General features: G+C 40.9%; 1 protein-coding gene and 1 pseudogene across 1 annotated transcript in view; one reads left to right on the plus strand and one right to left on the minus strand.

Annotated features, from left to right (window-relative positions):
* Positions 1-3283: 3283 nt before the first annotated feature.
* GSR (glutathione-disulfide reductase) overlaps positions 3284-25339 on the minus strand; it is a 45707-nt gene continuing 23651 nt past the window's right edge. The window contains exons 6-13 of the mRNA XM_004428823.2: positions 24540-24594; positions 21195-21294; positions 14540-14626; positions 13313-13471; positions 10235-10346; positions 8092-8223; positions 7148-7281; positions 3284-4260 (exon numbers count right to left, since the gene is read on the minus strand). Of these exons, the coding sequence (XP_004428880.2) occupies positions 4111-4260; positions 7148-7281; positions 8092-8223; positions 10235-10346; positions 13313-13471; positions 14540-14626; positions 21195-21294; positions 24540-24594 (929 nt within the window). The 3' untranslated portion in view covers positions 3284-4110. The remainder of the gene's footprint in view (positions 4261-7147; positions 7282-8091; positions 8224-10234; positions 10347-13312; positions 13472-14539; positions 14627-21194; positions 21295-24539; positions 24595-25339) is intronic.
* On the plus strand, positions 14744-15840 carry LOC106801602 (short transmembrane mitochondrial protein 1 pseudogene; annotated as a pseudogene).

A 25339-nucleotide genomic window follows, 5' to 3' on the forward strand; every position in this document is an offset into this window, starting at 1 on the left:
CACTTTTTACCTTTTAACACTGCCCTCTAACACATTAAACAGCACTTAAAATATACTACATAAAAAATAGAAATGACTATACATAATCATTCTTACCTTTAAAATGCTGACTCTGATCTTTATTGAAGAATAACACACTAAATTATTGTATCAAAGGCAATGGCAATAAATGAGCATCTCTCAGAGTAGGGCACAATAGAAACAGTCTTCTGTATCACATCTAACAGCTCTTCATCTATAATCAGGTCAGATTCACAGAAAGGGAATCTTTGTGGAAGACATGAAAATCCTGCCTACTCATTTTTCATAACAGCAAAGGATTAAAATGTTGGCTCTTTTCTACTATAGATCTTAGGGTCAAAAAATCACAGTAACACACATTTGCCCTCTTGCAGCTGAAGTTGCTGCACAACATACCAGGAATGATACTGTGAAACACAACATAGAGAATATAGGAATGATTGACATTAAGTGTAAAATGACATACACGAGGTGAACATGCAGTGTAGACCTACTATGTGAGAAGGTATTATGAGAACACAAAATACATAAAACTATTAAAGAAGTCTTTATAAAGATAGTTTTAGTCAAACCTTGTAAAATGAGTAGATTGTCAGGTGCGGGTGACTAAAGATGGCCACAAATTCTTTACCACTCCTCCCACTGAGAGATGAAGTCCAATTCACTTCCTCTTAAATCTGAGCTGGCCTTAGTGACTTGCTTAACCAATAACATGTGGCAGAAGTGACATTCTAGAACTTCTGAGGTTAAGTCATAAAGCTTGCAGCATCTGCCTGGGAATCTTGGAACAGTATCTGGGAGCTTCCGTGTAAGTCCATTACCCTGCTGGAGAGGCCACATCCAGGCACTCGGGTTGACAATCCCAGCTGGGGCCAGCCTTCCAGTCATCTTTGCCTAAGTGCCAGACATGTAAATAACTCTGTTTTAGACCCTCCAGACCAGCCCATCTACCAGCTTGTTTTGAGGTTCGGTGGATTCAATCGGAGATGTAAAAGAAACTTTCCACTCCACACAAATGGACTGAAGGTATATTTTATTATATAGAGGAGAGTAAAGGCGATAGTCCGCAAACAGATTCGAATAGGTCAAATAACAAGAGGGAAATGACCCGAATCGATCGGAAAGGGAAAACCAGATCGACCGAGATAGAAGCAGATCCGAATAGGTCATATAATAAGAGGGAAAAATATCAGATCAACTGGAAAGGGAAACACAAAATCGACTGAAAGGAAGTAAGACAAATCAACTGGAAAGAGAAACACCAGGTTGACCAAAAAGAGAACACATCAGATCCGTTACTCACAACATCCACTTCCCTGCGCCGGGGAGAGTCCTTTCAATTGACATGGCTAGGCAGGAGTCCAATCATCAGAGGTCCTGGGCAAGACGTCCCCTCCCCAAGTGAGACTCTCACCAGGCCTCAGTTTCCAGCAGTTTGTATAGCATCAGTAATCTCCAGAGCAAGCAGTTAGAGTTTGCAGAGCAAGCATTTAGCACAAATGGTTATCAGTGGCGTAGGTGCATTGAGCCCCCCCCGGCTATTGTCCCAGCCCGGCACAGATGGCCAGTCCGTCCCGAGCTACAATGCCCAAAGAGCCTTGTAATGTTACCATTTGCAACTATCTCTATGGGAGAAGGGCCAGTTCCCACCACATAGAAAGCAGTTTTATATTTCTTCGTGTGCTGGTGGCTGTAGGTTCATGGAACGGCCAAACATGGCTGTACTCATGTCAAGACACAGTTGAATACCACCAAATGATCTTTGTCAACACCAAGAGAAGAGTCATCCTTGCAAGCAGAGTCTTGCTCCAATTCCTGACCCACAAAATCATGAGATATAATAAAATGGTTGCTGTTTTAAGTCACTAAGTTTTCAGGTAGTTTGTTATGCAGCAATACACAACCAGATCATCAGGTAAACAAGTGGGGAAGAACATTCCACATTCACACAAAATGTTATTTGCATTCTTACGCTCCAGCCAAATTGAACGCTATCATTTCTCATGTACACTTTGCCCAACTTGCCTCACTGTACCTTCCCCATGTCCTGACCTTCAACTCCACAATCCTCAAATTCCAAATCCTACATAACCTTTCTTTCTCAAAGCCTTTTTCAGTCTTCCCAGCAAAATGGCCCTTTCTGCCTCCTCTGAACTTGTATACTTCCACCTAATAATGCCCAACTAGGGTGGCACTCTCCCATGTTCCTGCAAGTCAAATTTGTGTCTATTGTCCCAATTAACAGTGCCCTCTTTCATTCCCCAAAGTGTCCCATTTTAGTCAATAAATCAAATAGTCACCCTTTGCTTAACACATTGCTTTGAATTGCAGTTGTGTAGAATTTTCTTATTCTAGACAATATGGTTACTTGAAAGCAAGTACCACATCTTTCCTTCAATAAATGTCTACTGAGCAGCTACAATGTGCCAGATTTTGTACAAGGTGCTGCCTTGTATATCTTTACCTTCCCCAGTGCTCTGTGGAGTGGAGGCTGGTTGGCCAGACCACCTCACAGGCTGGACTGACTTGAGGACTGATGAAAATGAAGATTGCCACTTGGAAAGGTTACTTCCACATTGGGTTACTATAGAACCAGAGACAGGTGGGTATCTCAAAGGATATGAGACAAAAAATACATGGTATCAGAGTACATGTGACTACTGGGGCCTCCCCTTTTCCTTACAGAGTCACACTCCAAGTTTGGGCCCTATGCAGAGTGAGAAACCCACCAGGTCAGTGGAGCTCACAACCTTGGCCCACTACCTTTTAGGCTGGCAGAGAAGAAGGGGGAGTGGTTATGTTGGTCCACGTCCAGGTTTTCAGGCCCTATTTTCTTGCTGTAACAGTTACATGACCTAGTTACTAACATGTGTTTTTCTTTCGTTGACATTGGACCTACTTAAAAAGTCAGTGCAGCAACCTGGCCACGGCCAACCAGAAAGACATTCAGTAAAAGCTTAATGAAAGAATTCAGTAGCACTACGTCACCAATGAAAGCCATGGAAAAGTTTAACTCACTTACCTAGCTGGTAAAAGCTAATGGAAATAAAATACTAAAAACTTAAGTGATTTCTAGACTGTTCTTCATTAAATTTGTTAAATGTTTCTTTTATACCTCTTGTCTTTATTTATAAAAGAGAAATCTCTTTTCTTCCCCATAAGGCCTTATACCTACTTAAGGCAGCTCAGTGTTGGCATCTGATCCCCCAACGTGAAATATTCTTAGAAAATAAACTGTTACCCATAAATTCATAACAACAAATTTTATAAGAAGAAAAGGCTGTGATTTTATTTTCAAATTTTTGGAAGTATTTCAGAAATTTTCAGAAAAAATAAAATGACAAGAACACACAAAAATTGAAATCATTCATTGAACTATGAACTCTTAGCAGAGGAAGGGACTTCTGAAGTGTTTGAGTGCCTCTCCTGAAAGCAGGAATCACTTCTAAAATGTTCCTCACTTATATAACCAGCCTCCTCAAATCTTTCCCGAGTTTGACGTACCTCATCTCATAAAAGTAACACACACAATTTTTAATCACTTAAAAGAAAGAATAAAATAAGGGAGGCAGGCCTGTCATGTTATATGCTTTCAGAGAAAGGTCACATCCTTGAAGCAGCTTGACAATATGCAGAGCACAGTACTGGATTCAAAAAAAAAAAAAGATTCTGTGCACTTGCATTATTTAAATGTGAAGAGCTGCTGTCATCTTCCTCTATAAAAATTAACAAGCTGTATTTATTCAAGTACATTAATTTAACTATATTTCATATAGTTTTATACTTGGGATGAGGCTGAAACAAAAACAAAAAAGAATAAAACGAAAAACCAGCTAGCACAGAGATGTTAATAAAAACTTAAAAATAGTAACTATTGTGAGATGTGATCAAATGAACATCAACATTGGATAACAAAACAAATTTCCAATTCCATAAATAAGTTCTACTATTTACTGAACATGTCCACTATCAGAAGGTCCTAATTACAATAAAGCAATACATAAAATGGGAACGTAAGTAAATGTGACTATTTGGTTCATCTCAGAAGATCTACTGGTCCAGCTGCCAGCCATACGAGTCTCTGGGTTCTCAACGAAGCGTGACCAATTCTTCTGCAGAGGTAGGGTGAATAGCAACCGTATTATCAAAGTCGGCTTTTGTTGCTCCCATTTTCACTGCCACAGCAAAACCCTGCAGCATTTCATCACACCCAATGCCCTGCATATGGATCCCAACCACCTGGGAAAAAAAACAGAAAAATTTCTTAAAGTAAAATTTTTTTATTAGGTGCACTAACAAATTTTTTATTAGCCATAAGAGATACCCGATATTTTAAAACCTCTAAAAAACTTACACCTCTATCCTAATATGGCATAACACAGCCTACATGGCCCGGTATAGTCCTGCCTCGATGTCCCTCTCCAGCCCATCTCACACAGCAACCCCTCAGACTCTCCTCACTCTAGCCTCGCCAGCTTTCCTTCTGTCCTAAGTATTTATCACATTCTTTCCTTTGCACAAGTTGTTCCCTCTGTCTGGACAATCTTTCCTCCCCTCTTTTAAGAGTTAAAGCCCATTCATTCCTTAGATAGCTATACCTGCCTTTCCGACCAAGTTAAACTGTCTATCATGTGAATCTCTCAGTGCCAATATTTCTCCCTCATGGTTCTATCACACTGCAATTTGTACTTATTTGGGGACTGGACAATTACAGTCCATCCTTCCCAGCAGACTTTACCCTCTAGAAGGAAGGGACCTTGCCTGCTTTTGCTCCCCACTCTATCTGTACGGCCGAGCACAAAGATGGTCCTTAGGAGGCACTCAGTCCATAACATGCTGGATGACTGTGTGAAAGACTGTAAAGGAGGCATTTGTGTCAAATCACATTTTCCAGTGAGGTTTCTTGATATATTTTTAAACTATTAGTTAATGTTCACCTTCAGCAAAGACTTTTAGGGTAAATAGTCCATTGAAAAACAAAGTTAGAGAACAGAAAACTTAGCTACAAAAATATTTTGTTTAAAAACAAATCAAGGGGCCTGCCCGGTGACATAGCAGTTAAGTTTGCGTGCTCCACTTTGGTGGCCCAGGGTTTGCTGGTTCGGATCTTGGGCTCGGACCTACGCACCGCTCATCAAGCCATGCTGAGGCAGCGTCCCACATAGTTGCAACTAGAAGGATGTACAACTATGACATACAACTATCTACTGGGGCTTTGGGGAGAAAAAAGGAAAAAAGGAGGAAGATGGGCAACAGATGTTAGCTCAGGACCAATCTTCCTCAAAAACAAAGCAAAACAAAAACATAAACAAAAACAAATCAAGAATATACTTAATACTACTGAACAGTACACTTAAAAATGGTTAAGATGCTAAATTTTACATAATGTGTTTTTTACAATTAAAAAAAAATTACATCCAGGGGCCGGCCTCATGGTGTAGTGGTTAAGTGCATGCGCTTCGAAGCTGGCGGCCCGGGTTCGGATCCCGGGCGCACACCGACGCACTGCTTGTCAGGCTGTGCTGTGGCGGCGTCCCACATAAAGTGGAGGAAGATCAGCACAGATGTTAGCTCAGTGCCAGTCTTCCTCAGCAAAAAAAACAACAACAAAAAAAAGAGGATTGGCATGGATGTTAGCTCAGGGCTGATCTTCCTCACTGGAAAAAAAAAAAAAGTACACCTCAATTTAAAACAAAATAATCCCAAATTACATACTGCATATACATTAAACGCAGCCAGATTTTTAGATACGGTGATCTAAATTGAATTTACAAAGAGCCTCTGGTGATGGCAGGAACTTTATATTATTCCTTTCCATATCCAGTTCTTAGTCTTTAGTGTACTGTCAGGTAATGTTTATCAAATGAATGAATGATAACTGGTATGAAGAAATAACTGATATGAAGAGATAAGCAGGAACCTTACAGATTCAATATCTGGAAATCTTAGGCTACTGAGGAACATTCAGGGCCAAGAGACAGCAACCTTTGTTTTGCTGTCCATCTACTTACTTTCTTCTCTTTGCTGATTCTCTGCTTCTGTCAATCGTCAGTGACACTGATTTCTGTAAGCCAAGGACCATGTCCTGTGGCTTTTGGTGTACACGGCCACAGAATCAGATACAGACTATGCCCTTCTTGATAGGACAAGTCGGAAACTACATCTCCCTCTTCATTTAAGCCACTGTCACACACAGAGCCATGTTCCCACGGTATATTGCTAATTTCCACCTTTAATATCTAATTTAATTTTTAGAAACGGTTCAACGGGCTGACCAAATACCAAAACAAAATCTATTTCAAAAATTATTTTTTAAAAAAACCTGTTCAAATTCAAACCAAAATCACAATGAGATACCACTTTGTATCCACTAGGATGGCCGTAATAAAAAAGACAATGGGCCAGCCCCAGTGGCCTAGTGGTTGAGTTCTGCATGCTCTGCTTCAGCGGCTCAGGTCTGGTTCCCAGGTGTGGACCTACACCACTCTATCAGTGATGTAGGCCATCTATCAGTACCCATGCTGTGGCGGCAGCTCACATATAAAATAGAGGAAGATTGGCAACAGATGTTAGCTCAGGGCAAACCTTCCTCAGCAAAAAAAAAAAAAAAAAAGACTATAACAAGCATTGGTGAGGATGTGGAGGAACCGGAACCCTCATACATTGCTGAGGGGAACACAAAATGGTGCAGCCACTTTGGAAAACAGCTTGGTAGTTTCTCAACATGTTAACCAAAAATAGGTAATTGATTATCTCAGAAAGTTTTACTGAATAAACTTCCTTTTCCTCACTGATTGGTTATGTTAAATCTAAATTTCTCTTACATTAAATTCTTACACTTACCAATATTTCTGAGTTGCCTATATATTCTGGGCTATTGGTCAACGACAGTGAGCTTTTTGTGGTTTTCAACCTTTCCCTCTTATGTTTTAAAAGCAGTGGAACCTTCTTTGTAAATGAAATATTATGGAGCACTGCACTATATATAGACAGATAAAAGTGGGACTGCCCCGGTTGAATCAGAGAAGGCTTACCTACTTGGTCTCCTCTCTCCTCACCTCACCAGAATCCCTCCCTCTCTGCCATCCTTAAAGACACTCTCTTGTTTACTGGATTTTTCCCATACCTTTTCCTCTTTGTTGGCACAAACCATTTTCATTACACATTTTGTTTTCCTTTTGGTAACTGCATGATACATTGGGGTAAAGGTGGTTGAATAGATCTTCACATTTTCTTTTCCATATTTATAAATGGCCTCATCTATAATGCACAGAAAAAAAAGCATCTATCAAAAACCTCAACAATTCCACTGAGCTATCAAAGACAGAGATGGCCAGAAATACAGAACCTGAACCAAAGCATGAGGAAATAGCAAACAAAATCACAGTGAGGGACATTCTACAAGATGAATGCCGGTCAAACAAAATCACAATGAGGGACATTCTACAAGATGAATGCCGGTGTCATGAAACAAGAGAAAGCCTGAGGAATTTTCTCTCTCGTTAAAGGAGACCAAAGAGGTATGAAAACTAAATGCAATGCATTACCCTGGACTGAATCCTTGACTTGGCGAAAAAAATGTTAAAAATGACATTATTTGAGATAATTCAAAATTTGAATGAGGTCTAAAGTTTAGATAATCTTGTATTGATTTAAATGTTCTCATTTGAAAACTGCATTGTGTTTCTCTAGAAAACAGTCTTGTTCTTAGGAAATAGATACCGCAGAGTGTGTGTGTGTGTGTGTGTGTGTGTGTGTAGAGAGAAAATAATAAAGCAAAAATGTTAAGGGTATACAAGTCTTTTGTACTATTTTTACAACTTTTCTTTAAATTTGAAATTAGTTCAAATAAAAAAGCTACAAAAAGTCAAGGAGATAGACAGGATGGTGTGGGAAAAGGAATTACACTCTCCAAGAATAAGCAGTCGGTGAGGAAGTTGGAACTGTGATAAGAGGCCAACCAAAAAGAAGTGTAACCTGGGGGCTGAGATGGATTTAGTCAGCCAACAGACACCTAAAGTTGAGGGGAGGGAAGGAAACCATAAATGACCTTCATTTTTAAATACCTACCTTCCGTGAGTCCCACTGTCCCAATAGGTGGGTGGCTGAAGACCACTGTGGGGATGTTGTCATAGTCTAATTTGGAATCTTCTTTGCATTCAAAAAGTCTATGGGCAAGTTTTCGGCCAGCAGCTATTGCAACTACAAAGATATTTTAAAATCAGTGTTTAGCTTACTGCTCATTTTAACACAGGAGAATTGTTCTACTAACCATTTATCCATCCAGCTTAACATACTAGTTGTGACAAAGTTTTACTCCAATGCCCATTGTAATATCTAGTTCAATATAATGAAGACGTATCATTGCCTTAGCTAACAATTCAAAACTATCGGCTTATGTGAATTTTGTACATTCTACTATGACAAAAAAAAGGACACATTTACAAGTTTCCAACCATCTGGCAGTAGTTATCTACTTAATGAGGATATCAGCTTTTTGACACAATATTTACAGAGAAAATTATATTGGTTTTGAGCATGTTAAGTTCTACTTTATAACCACATTCAGTTCACGCTAAGATTTTTTTTGTCTATTTTTTTTTTGTGAGGAAAATCAGCCCTGAGCTAACATGCATGCCAATCTTTCTCTCTTTTTTTTTGTTTTTGCTGAGGAAGATTGGCCCTGAGCTAACATCTGTGCCCATCTTGCTCCACTTTATGTGGGACGCCACCACAGCACGGCCTGACAAGCGGTGCATCGGTGTGCGCCTGGGATCCAAACCTGGGCTGCCAGCAGCAGAGCGCACGCACTTAACTGTTATACCACGGGGCTGGCCCTTAAGTCTATCTTTTTAATTATTTTTATTTCTTATTTTATATATATATATTTTTTTTTTGGTGGGGGGGAGGAAGATTAGCCCTGAGCTAACATCTGTCACCAATCCTCCTCTTTTTGCTGAGGAAGACTGGCCCTGGGCTATCCATCCATGCCCGTCTTCCTCCACTTCATATGGGATGCTGCCACAGCATGGCTTGACAAGTGGTGCATCATGCACGCCTAGGATCCAAACCCTGGGCCACCACAGTGGAGCACGCGTACTTAACCACTATGCCACCAGACTGGCCCCTCTTATTATATTTTTAAAGTTTACTCCCCTTGCCTATTTTTATTCCTAACAGTCTTTTAGAAAAAATGCCTGAGTTCAGTAAAAGCACCAGCTATTAATTTTACTGGTTTCAAATTGACAGGGTTTTTTTTTTTCCAAAATAGGGTATCAGTAGGATACATAAGAAATTTTCCTCACTTTGATATAATTTTAATTGTTAGATTATGTTATAAAGTTTTTGAAACTTGGCTTGTTATTTTGCTTTTGTTAAGAGAACTTCCTAAAGAAGCTAAAAGGCTTTGGGTATGTGACTGGGGTAAGTTTCCATTCTGAGGTAAGACCCGGGCCATTTTGGAAAGATTGGTGAGGTCCCAGACGGGTACAGAGTGATGTCGTTAATAGAGGGAAGTGGGACAAAGAGCTTGAAACGGTGCCAGTGCCAGTTAACTCAGGAAGCAGGCCTGAGGTGGGGGAGGCGGGGGGGCGTCGAGGTGGGGCGCAGTGTGCAAGACAGGAATCAATCTTGGTTGTATCAAGATTAAATAGTCACTGGGCCGGCCCCGTGGCTTAGCGGTTAAGTGCATGCGCTCCCCTGCTGGCGGCCCGGGTTCGGATCCCGGGCGCGCACCGACGCACCGCTTCTCCGGCCATGCTGAGGCCGCGTCCCACATACGGCAACTAGAAGGCTGTGCAGCTGTGACATACAACTATCTACTGGGGCTTTGGGGGGGAAAAAAATAAATAAATAAAATCTTAAAAAAAAAAAAAAAAAAGATTAAATAGTCACATAAAAATGTCACTCTACATTACTTCTTTCCAAAGCCACTTCCTTCCACTGCCACCACACACAACTCGGATTCTAACTTATAGTGTTCTTCAGAGGGTGACCGTATCATCCACGTAAAAATTTCAGTCTTCACTAAGCATTTTTTTAAGTCTTTTAAGGAAAAATGAATTTTATTCAGAAAATGTCAGGTACCCAACCAACATCTGTTTTAATACATTTTTACCATTTTTACACTCATCCCTTTAACTTCGCTTAAGCTGATTTGACTGTGAAGAGGTGAACAGTTGTATACAACACATAAGAACACAAGAAACATTACCTGGAGTAAGGAGAGCTTTTCCACACACGTCCCCAACTGCGTAGACACCTTTTACATTAGTATTCTGGAATTCATCTACTATGATATGACCTCTGTCATCAGTTTGGATCCCCTAAAATTGTGACAGGATATCATGTAAATATTTGGCCTATCTACAAAAAACGGCAGATCAAATCTCTTCTACCTCATTTCAGGCACCTCGTCAGCCTGAATCTCTAAGAAACCACAAGACTCAACCGAAAGACGAAAAACAACTTAGCAAGTTGGCAAGTTTTTATATCTTTTGCTTAATTTAAAAGGTAAATATTTTATCCAATTTTGAGATGTTTTAACAGGATTTGACTTTGCAATGTACAATTCAAGTGGCCAGGTAAACAGGAAAAGGAATCACTCGATGTCACTGTGCTACTTGCTATCCCTGTGGAGTCCACCTAAGACAATGCTTTTCAACTTTTCCCACTGAAACACTCCTCCTGAAGCAGGCTAACATCCCTTAGAGGGGCACAGCCTAAAGCAGTCATCAAAAGCAGATTTCTTTGAAGCTTACCATTTTATCTTAAAAAATCCAAGTCAATTTTGCATTCTACTCTAAAAAAATACTCGTTTCCTTTAACCAACTTTTTTTCCTATATATCAAATCAAATTTTTGCTCCAAGAGGGTGTGTCATGCTTAGCTTGTGGCTTTGCAGATTCCAAGTGTATATACTCTCATGTGACAAGTAGACAGACAGCAGAAGTAGGAAGTAGGTAACACAGTGGTTACCAGTACACCCTTTGGAACCAGATAGACGTGGGTTCAAATACCAGCCTCGCCACTTGCTAATTACGAGACCTTGTATAATTACCTATTTGTCAACAAGTATTTGAGCTTCTAGTACAAATGAGGTATTAAGTTAGTCACTGAGAATACAATGGTAGGTAATACAGATATCCTCCTTACCCCACGGAGTTTACAGCCTGGTGAATTATCTATTATCTCTGTGTCCCTGGTTTCCTAATCTTTACCCCTCAAAGAGTTGTTGGCAAGATTAAATTAGGTTAGTAACATGCTGACAAGACCTATACAAGGTAATCATTCAATCTGCATTATATAAATATATCCTAACATTGAATGAGACTGAAAAATTTTGCCTCATTTTGTAAAAATTCAGCGAATATAGTTGAAAACTGGACCTACCAATCCCTGTATCTGTACAGTGGCAAAATATCTCTTGAAAGCTGAAAAGCTGGATAACTAGTTTTAATATGAAAATAGACAACTAGTTTTACTAAATTTCACTGAACGGTAAGATTAAAAACAAATAAAATCTCCCTGGATATATATTTATATATTTTTTTTTCCGAGGAAGATTCACCCTGAGCTAACATCTGTGCCAAGCTTCCTCTATTTTGTATGTGAGTCGATGCCACAGCATGGCTGACGAGTGGTGTAGGTCCGAGCCTGGGATCTGAACCTGTGAACCTGGGTTGCTGAAGTGGAGTGTGCCAAACTGAACCACTATGCCACAGGGCCGGCCCCATGGATATTTTTTTTTAAATGCTGAAAAACATCTTTTATACAAATGAAACAGGAATCCACATTATAACAGATATTAATATTAGAACATAAATCAAAATGTTACACACTGCTTAAGAAGCTCCATCAAATATATAAATCTCAAACATAAAATATTCTATTATTACTTGTAAAGTAGTATAGCAAATCAGAAAAATCACCATTATCATCAACAGCAGCTGGTTAACATTTGTGGAGTTTATACTATAAACCAGCATCTAAGCGAATTACTTGGGATTTTTTCATTCACTCTTCTCTATAATCCAATGAGGCAAGTACTATTTTTATTCCCATATTTATGAAGCAATTGAAACTTAAGAGTAATTAAGCTGCTTAAGGCCATGCAGCTGACAAGTAATAGAACTAAAGTTCAAAATTGGGTCAAACTCTGGGACCCATGCCCAAGCTGCCATCCCAGACTTTTCTTCGAAATTTAAAAGGACAAATAAGAATGCTAATTATAGCACTGGTAGATGAGCATCACATGTGTTCCCATCCCTGAGTGCCACACTGTCCAGAACGAGTTACACACCCACCAATCGGGATTAGAGCTGCAGGCAGTAAGGAATAATTATAGGGCTTTAAAGACACAGGTATCATGGCAACAAGGAAATCTATAAGGAGGCGAGGCTAGTCAGGAAACTCCTGGACAATCTAGATTAGAGGTGGCAGGGACCTGATCTAGAGTGATGACACTAGAAAGGGAAAAGAAATTTTTTTTAATTTCAAAGGAAGAAGCAATGGGATCTGATGACAAACTGGTCACGTGAAATCAGGGAACAGTTAGCCATTAATGATTAGGTGGCGTAACTGAAGTGTTTTTTTGCAATTATTAATTATAACTTTTAGTTTGCCCACTCATTGTTAACTGTGCTGCTTACATAATATACTATCTGACTCCCACTAGGTTCCTATAGATAACATCTCCCTGGTGCCTGGGTCACCATGGTAATGGATGTTTGAACTGTTTTTCAGGAATTAGGACCCCTCTTGGCCAGTTTAGGCCAGTTGAGACCACCAACCCATCAACCAGGCCTGTGCAAACACCTGAGAAGTGACCCTCTTGATGTTAAAGGGCTGAAAGCCCCACCCTCGGATCATGCTAACACCACCATTTTGTGAACATGCCTCCTATGAAGGGCCATGAAGCTTGACTACGCCTGCACAGGTCATCAGTTCCCTCACTTCTTACCTCCCATCACCCATCCTCACACTTCAGACCACTTTGCCCCCTGCCCCATAAATATCCCTAATGCCCATTTTTGGGGGAGGCAGATTTGAGACTTTTTCTCCTGCCTCCTTGCTTGGCTGCCTTGTGATTAAAACCCTTTCTCTTTGCAAACTCGTTGTTTAGGTGATTGGCTTTCTATGCAACAGGCAAAACAGACCTGGTTGAGTAACACATCGAATAAACAGAAAAGAATCCAACGGTACCCACCCAAGTTTTGGGTGTCGGGGGGTGTGGGGAACCACAGGACCACTAACAGCTTCAAGAACGTTTTAGGCAGACTAGATCAGCTTACCAGTGCGTTTAAATTCAGGTCCCTGGAATTCGGGTCCCGCCCAATGGCCCAGAGCAGGCAGTCAACACCTGGAATGGAGCTCGAGGTGTGCTCCCCACCAGGAACTTTAGTAGCCACGGAGAGCACCAGGCCTGAGGAAGTCTTTCTAACTTCTGTGACCTATTGGCAAATAAAATGTGTTAACTGAGGGATGGGGTGAGAGGCAGGAAAGCAAATAAAGAGGAAAACAGAATTTTTAACGTTTAAAAAATCCCCCCTGAATCCTACACATGAATGTTCCACTCTGACAGATTTACTTTTGCCCCAAGGCCACCAGAACTCCCTGGAGCCAAGGTTGTTTCCTAGGCTGCCTCAAATCACCCAGCCAATGGCCAGAAATGTCAGCTCATGTCACCACCCTGACGCTCAGCTTAAAAACCAAGTATAATAAAGTGTACTTCTCAAAAACTGTGATAAAATTTTAAGTCATAAATATAAGCACAGTGATGTGCAACTGGAATGCAGGCAGGAAATGGGCTGTAGCATCACCATTAACAAACTCTTTCAAACTGCACAGTTGTTGCTCCTCCCCGGACACTCTTAATCAGAATGGGAGAGGGAGGGTAGGAATCACGTCAGAAGAGTTGAGCACATACGTAGTTTAGTGAAGGTCCCAAGGTGAGTCTGATATTGACCCCCACCACCAGTCTAGCACTTTTACCTTCATAAAGCATATTCACATTTATTATTTTACTTGATTTGGCCTATGCCGAAAGGGCGAAACTGTGGGGGGAAAAATCATTTTTACAAGGCTAATGCTCCAGGAAAACTGAAATTTAGGTGATCCCCTGAGAAGTAAAGTATTTTGTAATTCTTTCCATTTGCAAAACCCAAAAGGGTATGCTTTAAAAACACATTCCATTATATTTCCTGAAAGATAAATATAAACCTGAAAAATAAGCGTGTTCAATAAGGCATTTGAGAACAAAAATTAAAGTTTTAGTTCTAACTAAACTCAACTACCAGATTTCTAACCTTTTATACCTTCACTTCATTAAAACACTAATGTGAAAAACATCTTCTTAGGATAAGAAAGGAATTGGTAGTACTCTAGAAAGGAGTAAATTGACTGGGGTAAACATAGAGTTTGTGTTTATAAATATAATGGGGTAAAGCCAGAAGCAAAAAGTATGATTCACGACAGACAGACAACTAAAGGCTGTAAGCGTGTCCTGGGCTCGGTCATACCTGTGAGTACTTCAGCACCTCTATGCCAGCATTCTCCAGCTCTTCGGTGCAGTTTGAACTGATCATTGAGTCAAAATTTCTAAGTACCTGTATATAAACAGCGACAGCACACAGACGGAAAGGAATAAAACTTGATTAAAGATATGCTACCAACTTGGGAGAGAAATTCTAGTATCATCCTCCCTCTCATCTCCTTCTTCATTCATGGACACATTGTGAGTGGAGTTTTAATAAATCTATTTTCCTACGTTACCACCAATGTCTGTATTACATCTGACTTCCACTCTTGTTTTAGAGTTAAATCGATAGGCAACCCTCAGGCCTCTACTGTCTTCACCCCACTCCTCTCCTCCCAAGCTTGCTTCTCTTCTCAGAAGTCTGGGGACCAGAAATTCTCTTTCTCCTTTCAGTATTCCAGGGTCAGCTTTCCCTCTGATATGACTTTAGGGAAGATTCTCTAGCAAAATCTCCTTACATAGGTAGAAGAGTGAACAGCGTGGCCTTGGAGATTTCTTCTTTGTAATTTTATACTAGTCTTAGTATTTGTTTAAGATCTCGAACTACTTTAGGGTTCTAAATTTGGTAAATGTGGGGCGTGACCCGGGGGCCGAAGGCGGGTTCCGCCCTTGGCGCCGGGGAGGCAGGCTGTGACCCGCGCGCGGGACGCAGCCACCCTTCGCGCCCACCCGGCCGACATCACGCTCCAGTTCCTGCTTGGATTTGCTTTTGGCAACATGGTTGGAATGTGTCTGGCTCAGAACTATGACATACCAAACCTGGCTAAAAAACTTGAAGATTTTAAAAAGGACTTGGATGCCAAGAAGAAACCCCCTAGTTCATGAGGCCGACTCCAGCACTGCCTTCTGGATGTACTGATTCTGCTGCTCTTGAGGGCCTCCTTTACCATCTCAACCAAAAGCTTTTGTTTTCATCTCCAGCCTCAGCGCGTTTCTTCTTTGCTGGACCCCGCGTTGCCTTAGAGCACAACTGGGGCCACAATTAAGAACTACCCTTGCTTCTCCAGCATCCTCACCTCTGCCCTTCTTCCTTCCAGCCGCTTGGGAGGTCCTAAGACTGGAATTATGGTGCTAGATTAGTAAACATGACCTTTAATTAGTAGTCACCCCGTTATTCTTTGTGATCTCTACTATGTTTTTTCAAAAGAGAAATGGATGAGTTTTGTATAGCTGATTAGATATAAATGATGCTGATTTCACAGTTTAGAAATTAAAATGGGTGTTTAAACATTTAGTACTAAATTACGTTGTTTCAAAGTAATTAAAATTGAAATCTAGAAGCCAGTTTCTGGTGAATTATCTATTTTATACTGTTGTCAGGCAGCTCCATAATTGCTAATTTAACCAATAAATCAATTTACTATTCATCAAAAAATAAATAAATAAATAAATTTGGTAAATGTGGGATCCATTCCAACTAAAGTTCCCAATAAAGTTGAGAATACTATGCCTTTTTTTTCTGGAATGCTAGGTGTTGTTCTAGAGAATATCTGTCTATCCATCTATCTACTTACTCTCAAATCCTTCTAATGATCTTATGGGGTAGGAGACATTATTCCTATTTTTTTTCAGATGAGGAAGCTGAGACTCCAAGAAGTGGAGTGACTTTTAGAAAGTACTAGAGGGCCGGCCCCGTGGCTTGGTGGTTAAGCGAGCGCGCTCCACTGCTGGCGACCCGGGTTCGGATCCCGGGCTCGCACCGACGTGCTGCTTCTCCGGCCATGCTGAGGCCGCGTCCCACATACAGCAACTAGAAGGATGTGCAGCTATGACACACAACTATCTACTGGGGGCTTTGGGGGGAAAAATAAATAAATAAAAAATCTTTAAAAAAAAAAAAAAAAAAAGAAAGTACTAGAGCCAGGATTCAAATTGAGATGGGTCTGACTCTTCAGATCAAGTTCTCTCCACGACATTATGCACTGGCTTCTCCCCATTCCATCATCCTACCACCATAATAAATGGTGGAGGCCATTTAAAGGCACCAAGACCACTGTGTGCCTACCAGAGCAGACAACTTCTGCTCCATTACCCCTTACAGGCCTATATATCCTGGGAAGGCATAGAGAACAAGATGTAGAAAGCCATTCTCTTGCCACATGTCTCAGATCAGTTTACAGCGTCACTAACTGGAGAGTCAAGAGATACGACCTCTTCATAGTCTCAGGACTAAGGTTCACTAATCTCCCCCCCATATCTATGGGGACACTTTATTTTTTCTTAATTGAGTTTAGAATACCAGGTTGAGGTGGGAAGTTCAGGGCAATTGGTCAGTTATATCTTAAAAGGTAATTACATATTCTTTAACATCGCTGCTATAACAACATTCTTATACTTCACCTTTTTCACAGCAATCATTCACTTAGTCTTTGTCAGAATACTACTTTTAGGGGCCAGCCCAGTGGCGCAAGAGGTTAAGTGTGTGCACTCCACTGCAGCGGCCTGGGGTTCGCCGGTTCGGATCCCGGGCACGCACCAATGCACCGCTTGTCAGGCCATGCTGTGGCGGCGTCCCATATAAAGTGGAGGAAGATGGGCATGGATGTTAGCCCAGGGCCAGTCTTCCTCAGCAAAAAAAAAAAAAAAGAGGAGGGTTGGCAGATGTTAGCACAGGGCTGATCTCCTCACAAAAAAAAAAAAAAAGAATACTACTTTTATTTTAAATTAACAGACAGGCAGTCAGTGTCTGTTTTGTGGGATTTACTCTAAAAGGTGCTAGGAGGATATAAATATGCATGCTGACATCTCTATTCCCTTTCCAGTGGAGGAGAAAGACCTGTAACTCTTGCAAATGAATCTGAGATCAAACATAAATTTGCTTATCCATTCATCCCATCAACAAATATTTATTAAGCTCTACTATGTGGAAGACAGAAAATACTAGAATAAAAGGCAGACTGATAATTAACTTAAAGGATGTGCAGATAAGGAGGTTTGGAAGAGACAGAAATTACAGAGAAGAGACCAGGGGAGGTTTCGTGGAGAGTGCGGCACTTGCACTGATCTCGATGACTTGGGAAGGGAAAGCACCTTAAGTAGAGGAGTCCATAAAGATACAAGGAGTTGGGACCAGGTTACAAAGGAGAACAGCAAGCAGGCCAGTTTGAATGAAAGAAATTTGAAGAAAAGAAATGGCGAATAAGGCTAGAGAGGGTTAAACTCCTTCTGGAAGACAGGGACCACGTCTGACGAGATTGCTTTATGAGGGCTCAGCATACACTTGGAGTGATGCTCAAGTCTCACAAATCACAAGAGCAGATCCATGTCAGAAAACACATCTGGGGAGGACTTGGTGGTGATGATGACAGAGATGATGATGGTTGTGGTGATCTGGTGCTAAGAGTGATGGAAGAGGAAGAGGATGCTCAGGAGAAAAGCAGATTATTGGAAAGGGAATGGAAAATCACGTTTTCCCTACACCACGTTATCGGTGAAAGTCTATCCTAATTCTACTTAAGGAATGCAGCATCAAAGATGGTATCAGGCACAGGGGAGATCACGGAATTGATAATGCAGCAGATTTAATGGTCAGATAAACTAATTAAAGAAGGCAATGCATCTAATGAGAGTGATCACGCCTCTTTCAAACAAAAGAAGACCCAATTAGGGCCGGCCCCGTGGCTTAGTGGTTAAGTGCGCGCGCTCTGCTGCTGGCGGCCCGGGTTCGGATCCCGGGCGCACACCGACACACTGCTTCTCCTGCCATGCTGAGGCCGTGTCCCACATACAGCAACTAGAAGGATGTGCAACTGTGACGTACAACTATCTACTGGGGCTTTGGGGGAAAAATAAATAAATAAAATTATTAAAAAAAAAAAAAAAAAGAAGACCCAATTAAAGACAAGTAAAACTGGTAACGAGGAAACAATCTGAGATATATAAGTAACCTGCAGAACATAGTGTCATAGGATAGAATTAACAGAATAGTATTAATTTAAGTAGAACTGTAAGATTTAAAAAGCACTTGGCACTTATATGAATAAGCAATGTTATTATCTAATATGCCCAGAGATAAGTAGCATTATCATTTGTTAATTTCATTTACGATGCTGAAATATCTATCCTATTGCTTGCCTTTATGAAGTTCAAGGAAAAGGAGAATCTTATATAGCCTTGAGTTAATTAGAAGTCACATGAATTCTATAGCCTAACATCGCTGAAATAAGAAATAGAATTGACATAATTAATCTATGATTTTGCTGCCAGAATTGTTGTTCTTTTTTCAGAATTCCCATTAATATTATTTTCAGTTGGATTTCAATGTTTATATGACAGATTCCATTTACCACCCTAAGGAGACTTCTTTAAAATAATAGCTGACTGTATAGCAACTTTTCTTTACTCATAGGCCTCTTCTTTCTTTCTCTAGAGATTTCTTTGTTTTTTGTCTTTTTTTTCCCTTTTTCTCCCCAAAGTCCCAGTAGATAGCTGTATGTCATAGTTGCACATCCTTCTAGTTGCTGTATGTGGGACATGGCCTCAGCATGGCCGGAGAAGCGGTGTGTCGGTGCGCGCCTGGGATCCGAACCCGGGCCGCCAGCAGCAGAGCGCGCGCACTTAACCGCTAAGCCACGGGGCTTTGTGATAACACACACGCCACAGTCTCCAAGCAGGATAAAAGAGGGAGGTGATGAGTTATTCTAGAACTATTCCGTGAATAGTTCTAGAAAAGAGTTACACGGGGACAGGGAGAAGAGGGAGAACGAGCCTGATGCAGAGGGGCAGGGCAGGAAGCCCAAGTACATGTGGCTTTCTGCAAACAAGCCAATTTTATTTTATTTTTTGTGAGGAAGATCAGCCCTGTGCTAACATCTGCCAATCCTCCTCTTTTTTTTTTGCTGAGGAAGACTGGCCCTGGGCTAACATCCATGCCCATCTTCCTCTACTTTATACGGGACGCTGCCACAGCATGGCCTGACAAGCGGTGTGTAGGTGCATGCCTGGGATCCGAACTGGTGAACCCGGGGCCGCTGCAGTGGAGTGCACGCACTTAACCGCTTGCGCCACCGGGCCGGCCCCGCCAATTTTCCAAAAGCAAGAATTATCTACTCTACTGATAAACTGTGGCAGTTTATTTGCTTATTTATATATTAAATTACTTTACTTAAATTATCTCCCTGCCATTCTCCTTCCTTCCAATTCACTGAATATATTCTAGCAATGGAAAATAACATTTACCTATGAAAAACATTATTCAGGACATAAATCTCCTGGGGGTTAATTATGTGACAAGTCTCAAAGCCAAACAGAAAGTTCCTTGGAGTATGCACTGACTAGGATTATCAGTTTCCCTCATCTCCCTCCATTTACTCAAATAATCAAGAATTTGAATCATAGCATTTGAGTGGTCAGGGATCAGGGAAGTCCTATACCAAAGGCATTAAATGACTTGCCAAAGTCACACACTTGTTAGGGAAAGCCAGATCCTTAGGCCAACATTCTTGTTTTTGCCCCACACCATGTCTCTGACAGCTCCAACACTGTGCCACAACACAATGGCGCTCAGTCATGATTAATCAAGCAAAACTTTATCAAGCAATGACAAACATGGAGGCAGCATTTTAGCAAAAAGAATATTGGCCTGGGCTTTCTGAGACCTTAGCTGACTCTCAGTTTTGATATTAATTAGCAGTCACAAAACCTCTCTTGGCCTTATCTTCTTCACCTACAAAATGAAGTTTAATTAGATGATCTATAAGCTTCCTTTTTATTATTTTTTATTGTGGTAAAAAACATGTAACACTGAATTTACCAACTTAACCATTTCTAGGTGTACAGTTCTGTGGTGTTAAGTATATTCACATTGTTGTGCTACCAAGCACCAGAACTTTTTCTTCTTGCAAAACTGAAACTCTGTACCAATTAAACAACAACTCCCCATTTTCTCCTTCCCCTAACCCCTGGTGACCACCATTCGACTTTCTATTTCTATGAGTTGAACTACTCTAGATACCTCATATAAGTGGAATCAGGCAATACTTGTCTTTTTGTGACTGGCTTATTTCATTTAGACTAACATCTTCAAGGTTCAGCTATGTTGTAGCATGTGTCAGAATGGCCTTCCTTTTTAAGACTGAATAATATTCCATTGTATAAATATACTACCTTTTGTTTATCCATTCATTTGTCAATGGACGCTTGGGTTGCTTCCACCTCTTGGCTATTGTGAATAATGCTGCCATGAACATAGGTATGCAAGTATCTTTGATAAGTTTCCTTTTAATGCAAAGAATTTGGTAAATTTTTTTGACTGAGTGTTAATAATCCCGCTCTACCTGAGCATATGAAATTGATTTCCAGAATAAGAAATTAACCTGGTAGTCCGTTCAATTTAACTAATATTTATATTTAAGCCTGCATATCTCCTTATTAAGGTATCTGATATTGTCTATCACTTCATGATGAAAACACCAGCCAGTTTGATCAAATCAAAATCATCATCAAGTAGCAGCTGGTAGCTGGGGAGGACACCAGGCCTCATTCAAACAGCTTCTGTGCAGCTCCACGCGGAACAAACCCAACCAACCTCCACACGGTTTGCACCCTAGTCTCTAATGACAATGAAAGAGAAAATTCTCACTGTAGATTTTTAAAAAAATTAACAGCAAGGAAAGGGAAGGGAAAACAACAGAATTCACCTTATCGTGCCGTATCATTAGTGATGTCTCAGAACCCAGAGCTGAAAGGATCCCAGCTATCTCCACAGCGATGTAACCCGCGCCAACAATGACACTGCGGCTACAAGGAGAGCAGAGGGTTAATCTCTTTAAATAAACTTATTCTGGAATAATTTTAAATTTACAGAAAACTTGAGAAGATAGTACAGAGATTTCTGGTATACCTCCTGCCCCATTCTTCCTCAAGTCATCTTACATAACCATGGTACAACTATCAAAACTAAGGAGTTGACACTGGTACACTCTATTGACCAAACTCCAGACTGCATTCAGATTTCACCCGTTCTTCCATTCCTTTCCTTTTTCTGTTCCAAGACCCCATCCAGATACCACAGGGCAATTTTAAGTAGGAAATATCCCTTTGTGGAAGGGAAGTACATTTTTAGTTGTTTTAAAAGTTCTTCAGCTTCATTTCTTCAGAGAGAAAATAAAAAACCTTTGAAACTAGAGATGATCCCTTATGCAATGATTTTTACACCTAAAACTGAAATCGGCACTGCAATTCTCACCACCATTTTTCTTCTCTGCTCAGTATTTCTCCTTGACCATTATTCAATTCTATCCGTCTTTGCAATATGATTAAAGGCCAATTTAAGCAAGCCATTTGTAGGATAGGTCTGAATGAAAACTAGGCTCCTTGCATAAATTTTGGTCTAAGAAAGTATCTTTTTTTTTTTTTTTTGGTGAGGAAGATTAGCCCTGAGCTAACATCTGTAGCCAATCATCCTCTTTTTGCTGAGGAAGATTGGTCCTGGGCTAATATCCATGCCCATCTTCCTTTACTTTATATGGGACGCTGCCACAGCATGGCCTGACAAGTGGTGTGTTGGTCTGCACCCGGGATCTGAACCTGCAGACTCCGGGCCACCACAGTAGAGCGTGCAAGCTTAACTGCTACGCCACCAGGCTGGCCCCCTAAGAAAACACCTTAAACACTAGATAAATGCTGGATGCAGGTCTGAATCAATGGTGGAGAAGGTGATCCTGGCCCCAGCGCAATAATGTCTACTTCCACGCTGCAGCCTAGAGAATAAGTGCCCCTCAGCCCGAGTTATCCCATTCAAGGCTGGAGTTCTCTAAAGCTTCAAATACGGTCCTCTACCATTGTTCCAATGCTTGAGTAAGAAGTAAGCAATCAGGAAAGAATAAAGGAAACCATTCTTTAGTACCTTCTACAAGTAAGGTACCCGTGTTGAGTTCCTACCTTCAGAGGGCTGTGGTCTAGATGGAGGATAAAGTATGAATCCACATGGCTGCAAGTTATAGGTAAGGACCCTCTTATCCTACACCCCAGGGTATGAAAAGAGAAATGTCTACATAGTTTGGAAACTATGAAATAGCTCTTCTTCCGTCTCTATCTCCCTCTTTCCTAGTACACAGGAAAGATCCTTTTCCTTTCTTTGGGTCTTCCTTCTTTCTTTTCTTCTTTCTACGCATCTTCTCTTTCTTCCCCAAACACTTATTATTATTACTTTTGATAAGCAGTGCACTAAACAGGATGAGTAGCAGTCCCTGCCCTTGAGGAATTCCTGAGGGGAAACATGCCCTGGGTCTGTTGAAGCATGGCAGTCAACAGTGAGTTCTTGCAGGGTAGAGGGCTAAGAAAACTCCTGATTCTGAAATGGCTCCAATTCCAGAAAGACGAGCAGCTCTTTCAGAGGTTGGGGGATACACTCCAAGCAGAAGGGACATACAAGAAATAGGTATGAAACAAGTTGGCTTCTTCAGAGAACTGCAAGGAGTGCGGTGTTTCCCCTCTCAGCTCCCGAGGCACCTTTCTTCCACCTCTCACCACTGAATTATCCGCTGGAAATGATCTCATATCCCGCCAAATCCTCAAAGTACTTCTCTTTACCTCATTATGGCCCTCAGAGCTACCTGTACCAGAGCATTCCACAGGGGCCACATTTCAGCCTCCATCCAACCAGTGAGGGCAAAAACTGAATCACACAACCCACAGAACATGGTACTTTGCCTACAGAATTTGTTTTTTCTCTGTTTACTTATTTACCAACATAACAATGATAAAGGAGTCTTAAGAGAAAAAGAAAACAAAATTCACATAATCGCTAATTCATTTTCTTATGTTCCCAGAGACTTTTGTTTACAACATGCATAAATTCATTTATTAAACCTGTACTGCTAGCAGGTTTAATAAATGATTTTAAAATAGTCAATGGACAGATATTTACAATGAAGCTTCTTTGAGGGTGAGTCTAGATTGAATTATATCATCTAAACATGATTAGTCATGACCACATTTCTGGACACATTGTCACAAACGTCATATTATTCAACCCTAAAACCAAACAGTACAGGGTGGATCACAAGGGAGGAAAGGCTGTTCTCTAACACGTTTCCACGCCCTGCAGATAGCAAATCTTAAAACGGTTTGCTTTTCTCGAAGTCTGAAGATTGCCTGGTCAGAATATCTCAATGGGACATTTTACCGCAGCTATGGGACTGCAAAGAAGCCCTCTTGTCCCTTATTAACTGTCTGCGGCTCCAGGTGATTTAAGGTAAAGGTATGAGCGTGGATTATTAGTCATCCTCCGTGAAAGCCTTTACAAAAGCACAGGATTAAGACCTTAAATTGGATTGGCAGCACCCGCTGAGGGAGCAGCACAGTTGAGTAATATGACTCCAGAATGAGTGCTATTCACAAGGAAAGAAAGGCCAGTTCCTGGGCCAACAGGGTCCCTCCTCCAGTTCCCGGGGTCGTCTTTTATCATGAGTGAAGGAAGAATCCTTCTAACCTAGAAAGTCTGCAATTGGCAGCTTCTTAAAATTACAGAAACAATCTTCCTGATTATATCTTTTCTCTCTATGTATCTAAATCAATGACAGAAGTTTACTAAGATTATTTGGACAAAAACATAGAAAAGACAATTTCAGAAAATCTATTTTTGTGAGACTGACAGAGCCTTCATTTATGGAGATCCCCCTGCACTAGCTGCTTTCAAAACCAGAATCAGTTACTTGAGACACATGATCAACCGATGCTCTATCAAGTTGAAGAAAGAAGATCGTTTTAGAACTTGACTGTTTATTCTTCAAAATCACCCTGTACTTGATTCTGGTTCTAAAAACTCTGCAATCGCCTCTGACCAAAAGCATGGAAGATCTGAGTCGTTTACTGAGGGGTACTAGTGGATGAGACACCCAAGGCCATAAGCAGAGAAGAGAGAGAAGAACAGAACTCAGGAAACGCCTCCATTTAACGGTTGGGAGGGGGAAGAAGAAGAAACGTTAGCAGGAGAGACTGAGGAAGAACGAACATGGAGGTCAGGAAGGAAACCAGCTTACCGAGGCAAGTCCTCCAGCTGAAAGAATCCATCACTGGTTATTCCTAGGCTGGCCCCTACGCAGGAAAATGCAATACAGATCACACAGCCTGAGCTTTGTCTTGTGCAATAATCACAACATTTTATGCAAGAACCAAACACTTTCTCAGCCCTCACACTCTGCTTTGACAAGTTTTGTTAAGGTCTCCACTTGGGAAGCTGCCAACCAAATCTTTTCTAAGTCAACGTTTTTATTTTCTCTGTAGAAATAAGAGCAGTGATGACTAAATAAATATTAAATTTCTCTGAGGAACTAAGATCTTCTCAGCTCTCACAAATAGACTCTTCGCTGGCTCTGCTTCACTCTCCTGCTCCCAAATGTAGGCGGGAACCCCTTGGCTCAGCTTTGGCCCTCTTCTCTCTGCTTTTTTCTTCAAAGGTTTTAACCAACTCTCCCCTCATTGTGGAGGATTTACAAATAGATCGTTCCAGTTTTGACCTTCTCCCCAAGTTCCAGTTCCATATTTCGAACTGTCCTGCTAGACAATTCTACTTTGCTTCAAACTCAACATATTAAGAGTTGAGCCTTAACTTTGTGTTCCAAACCATATCCCTCTCGCAAATTTACCCCTTCCATTAAAGGGACCACCTTCCAGCAATAATCCAGACAAAGTCTTGAGTTGTCAATCTGATTCCTTCTCTCAACACCCCCCATATCTCATCAGTTACTAAAAATATTGTACTCTGCCAAATCCAAGGCACCATGATTAAAGGACATATCCTGATTTCAGAGGTGTTGTATATACTTTTTAAATGTGCCTT

Source organism: Ceratotherium simum, chromosome 28 (genome assembly GCF_057802395.1).
Source record: "Ceratotherium simum simum isolate JZ-2026a chromosome 28, ASM5780239v1, whole genome shotgun sequence".
NCBI classification, from domain to species: domain Eukaryota; kingdom Metazoa; phylum Chordata; class Mammalia; order Perissodactyla; family Rhinocerotidae; genus Ceratotherium; species Ceratotherium simum.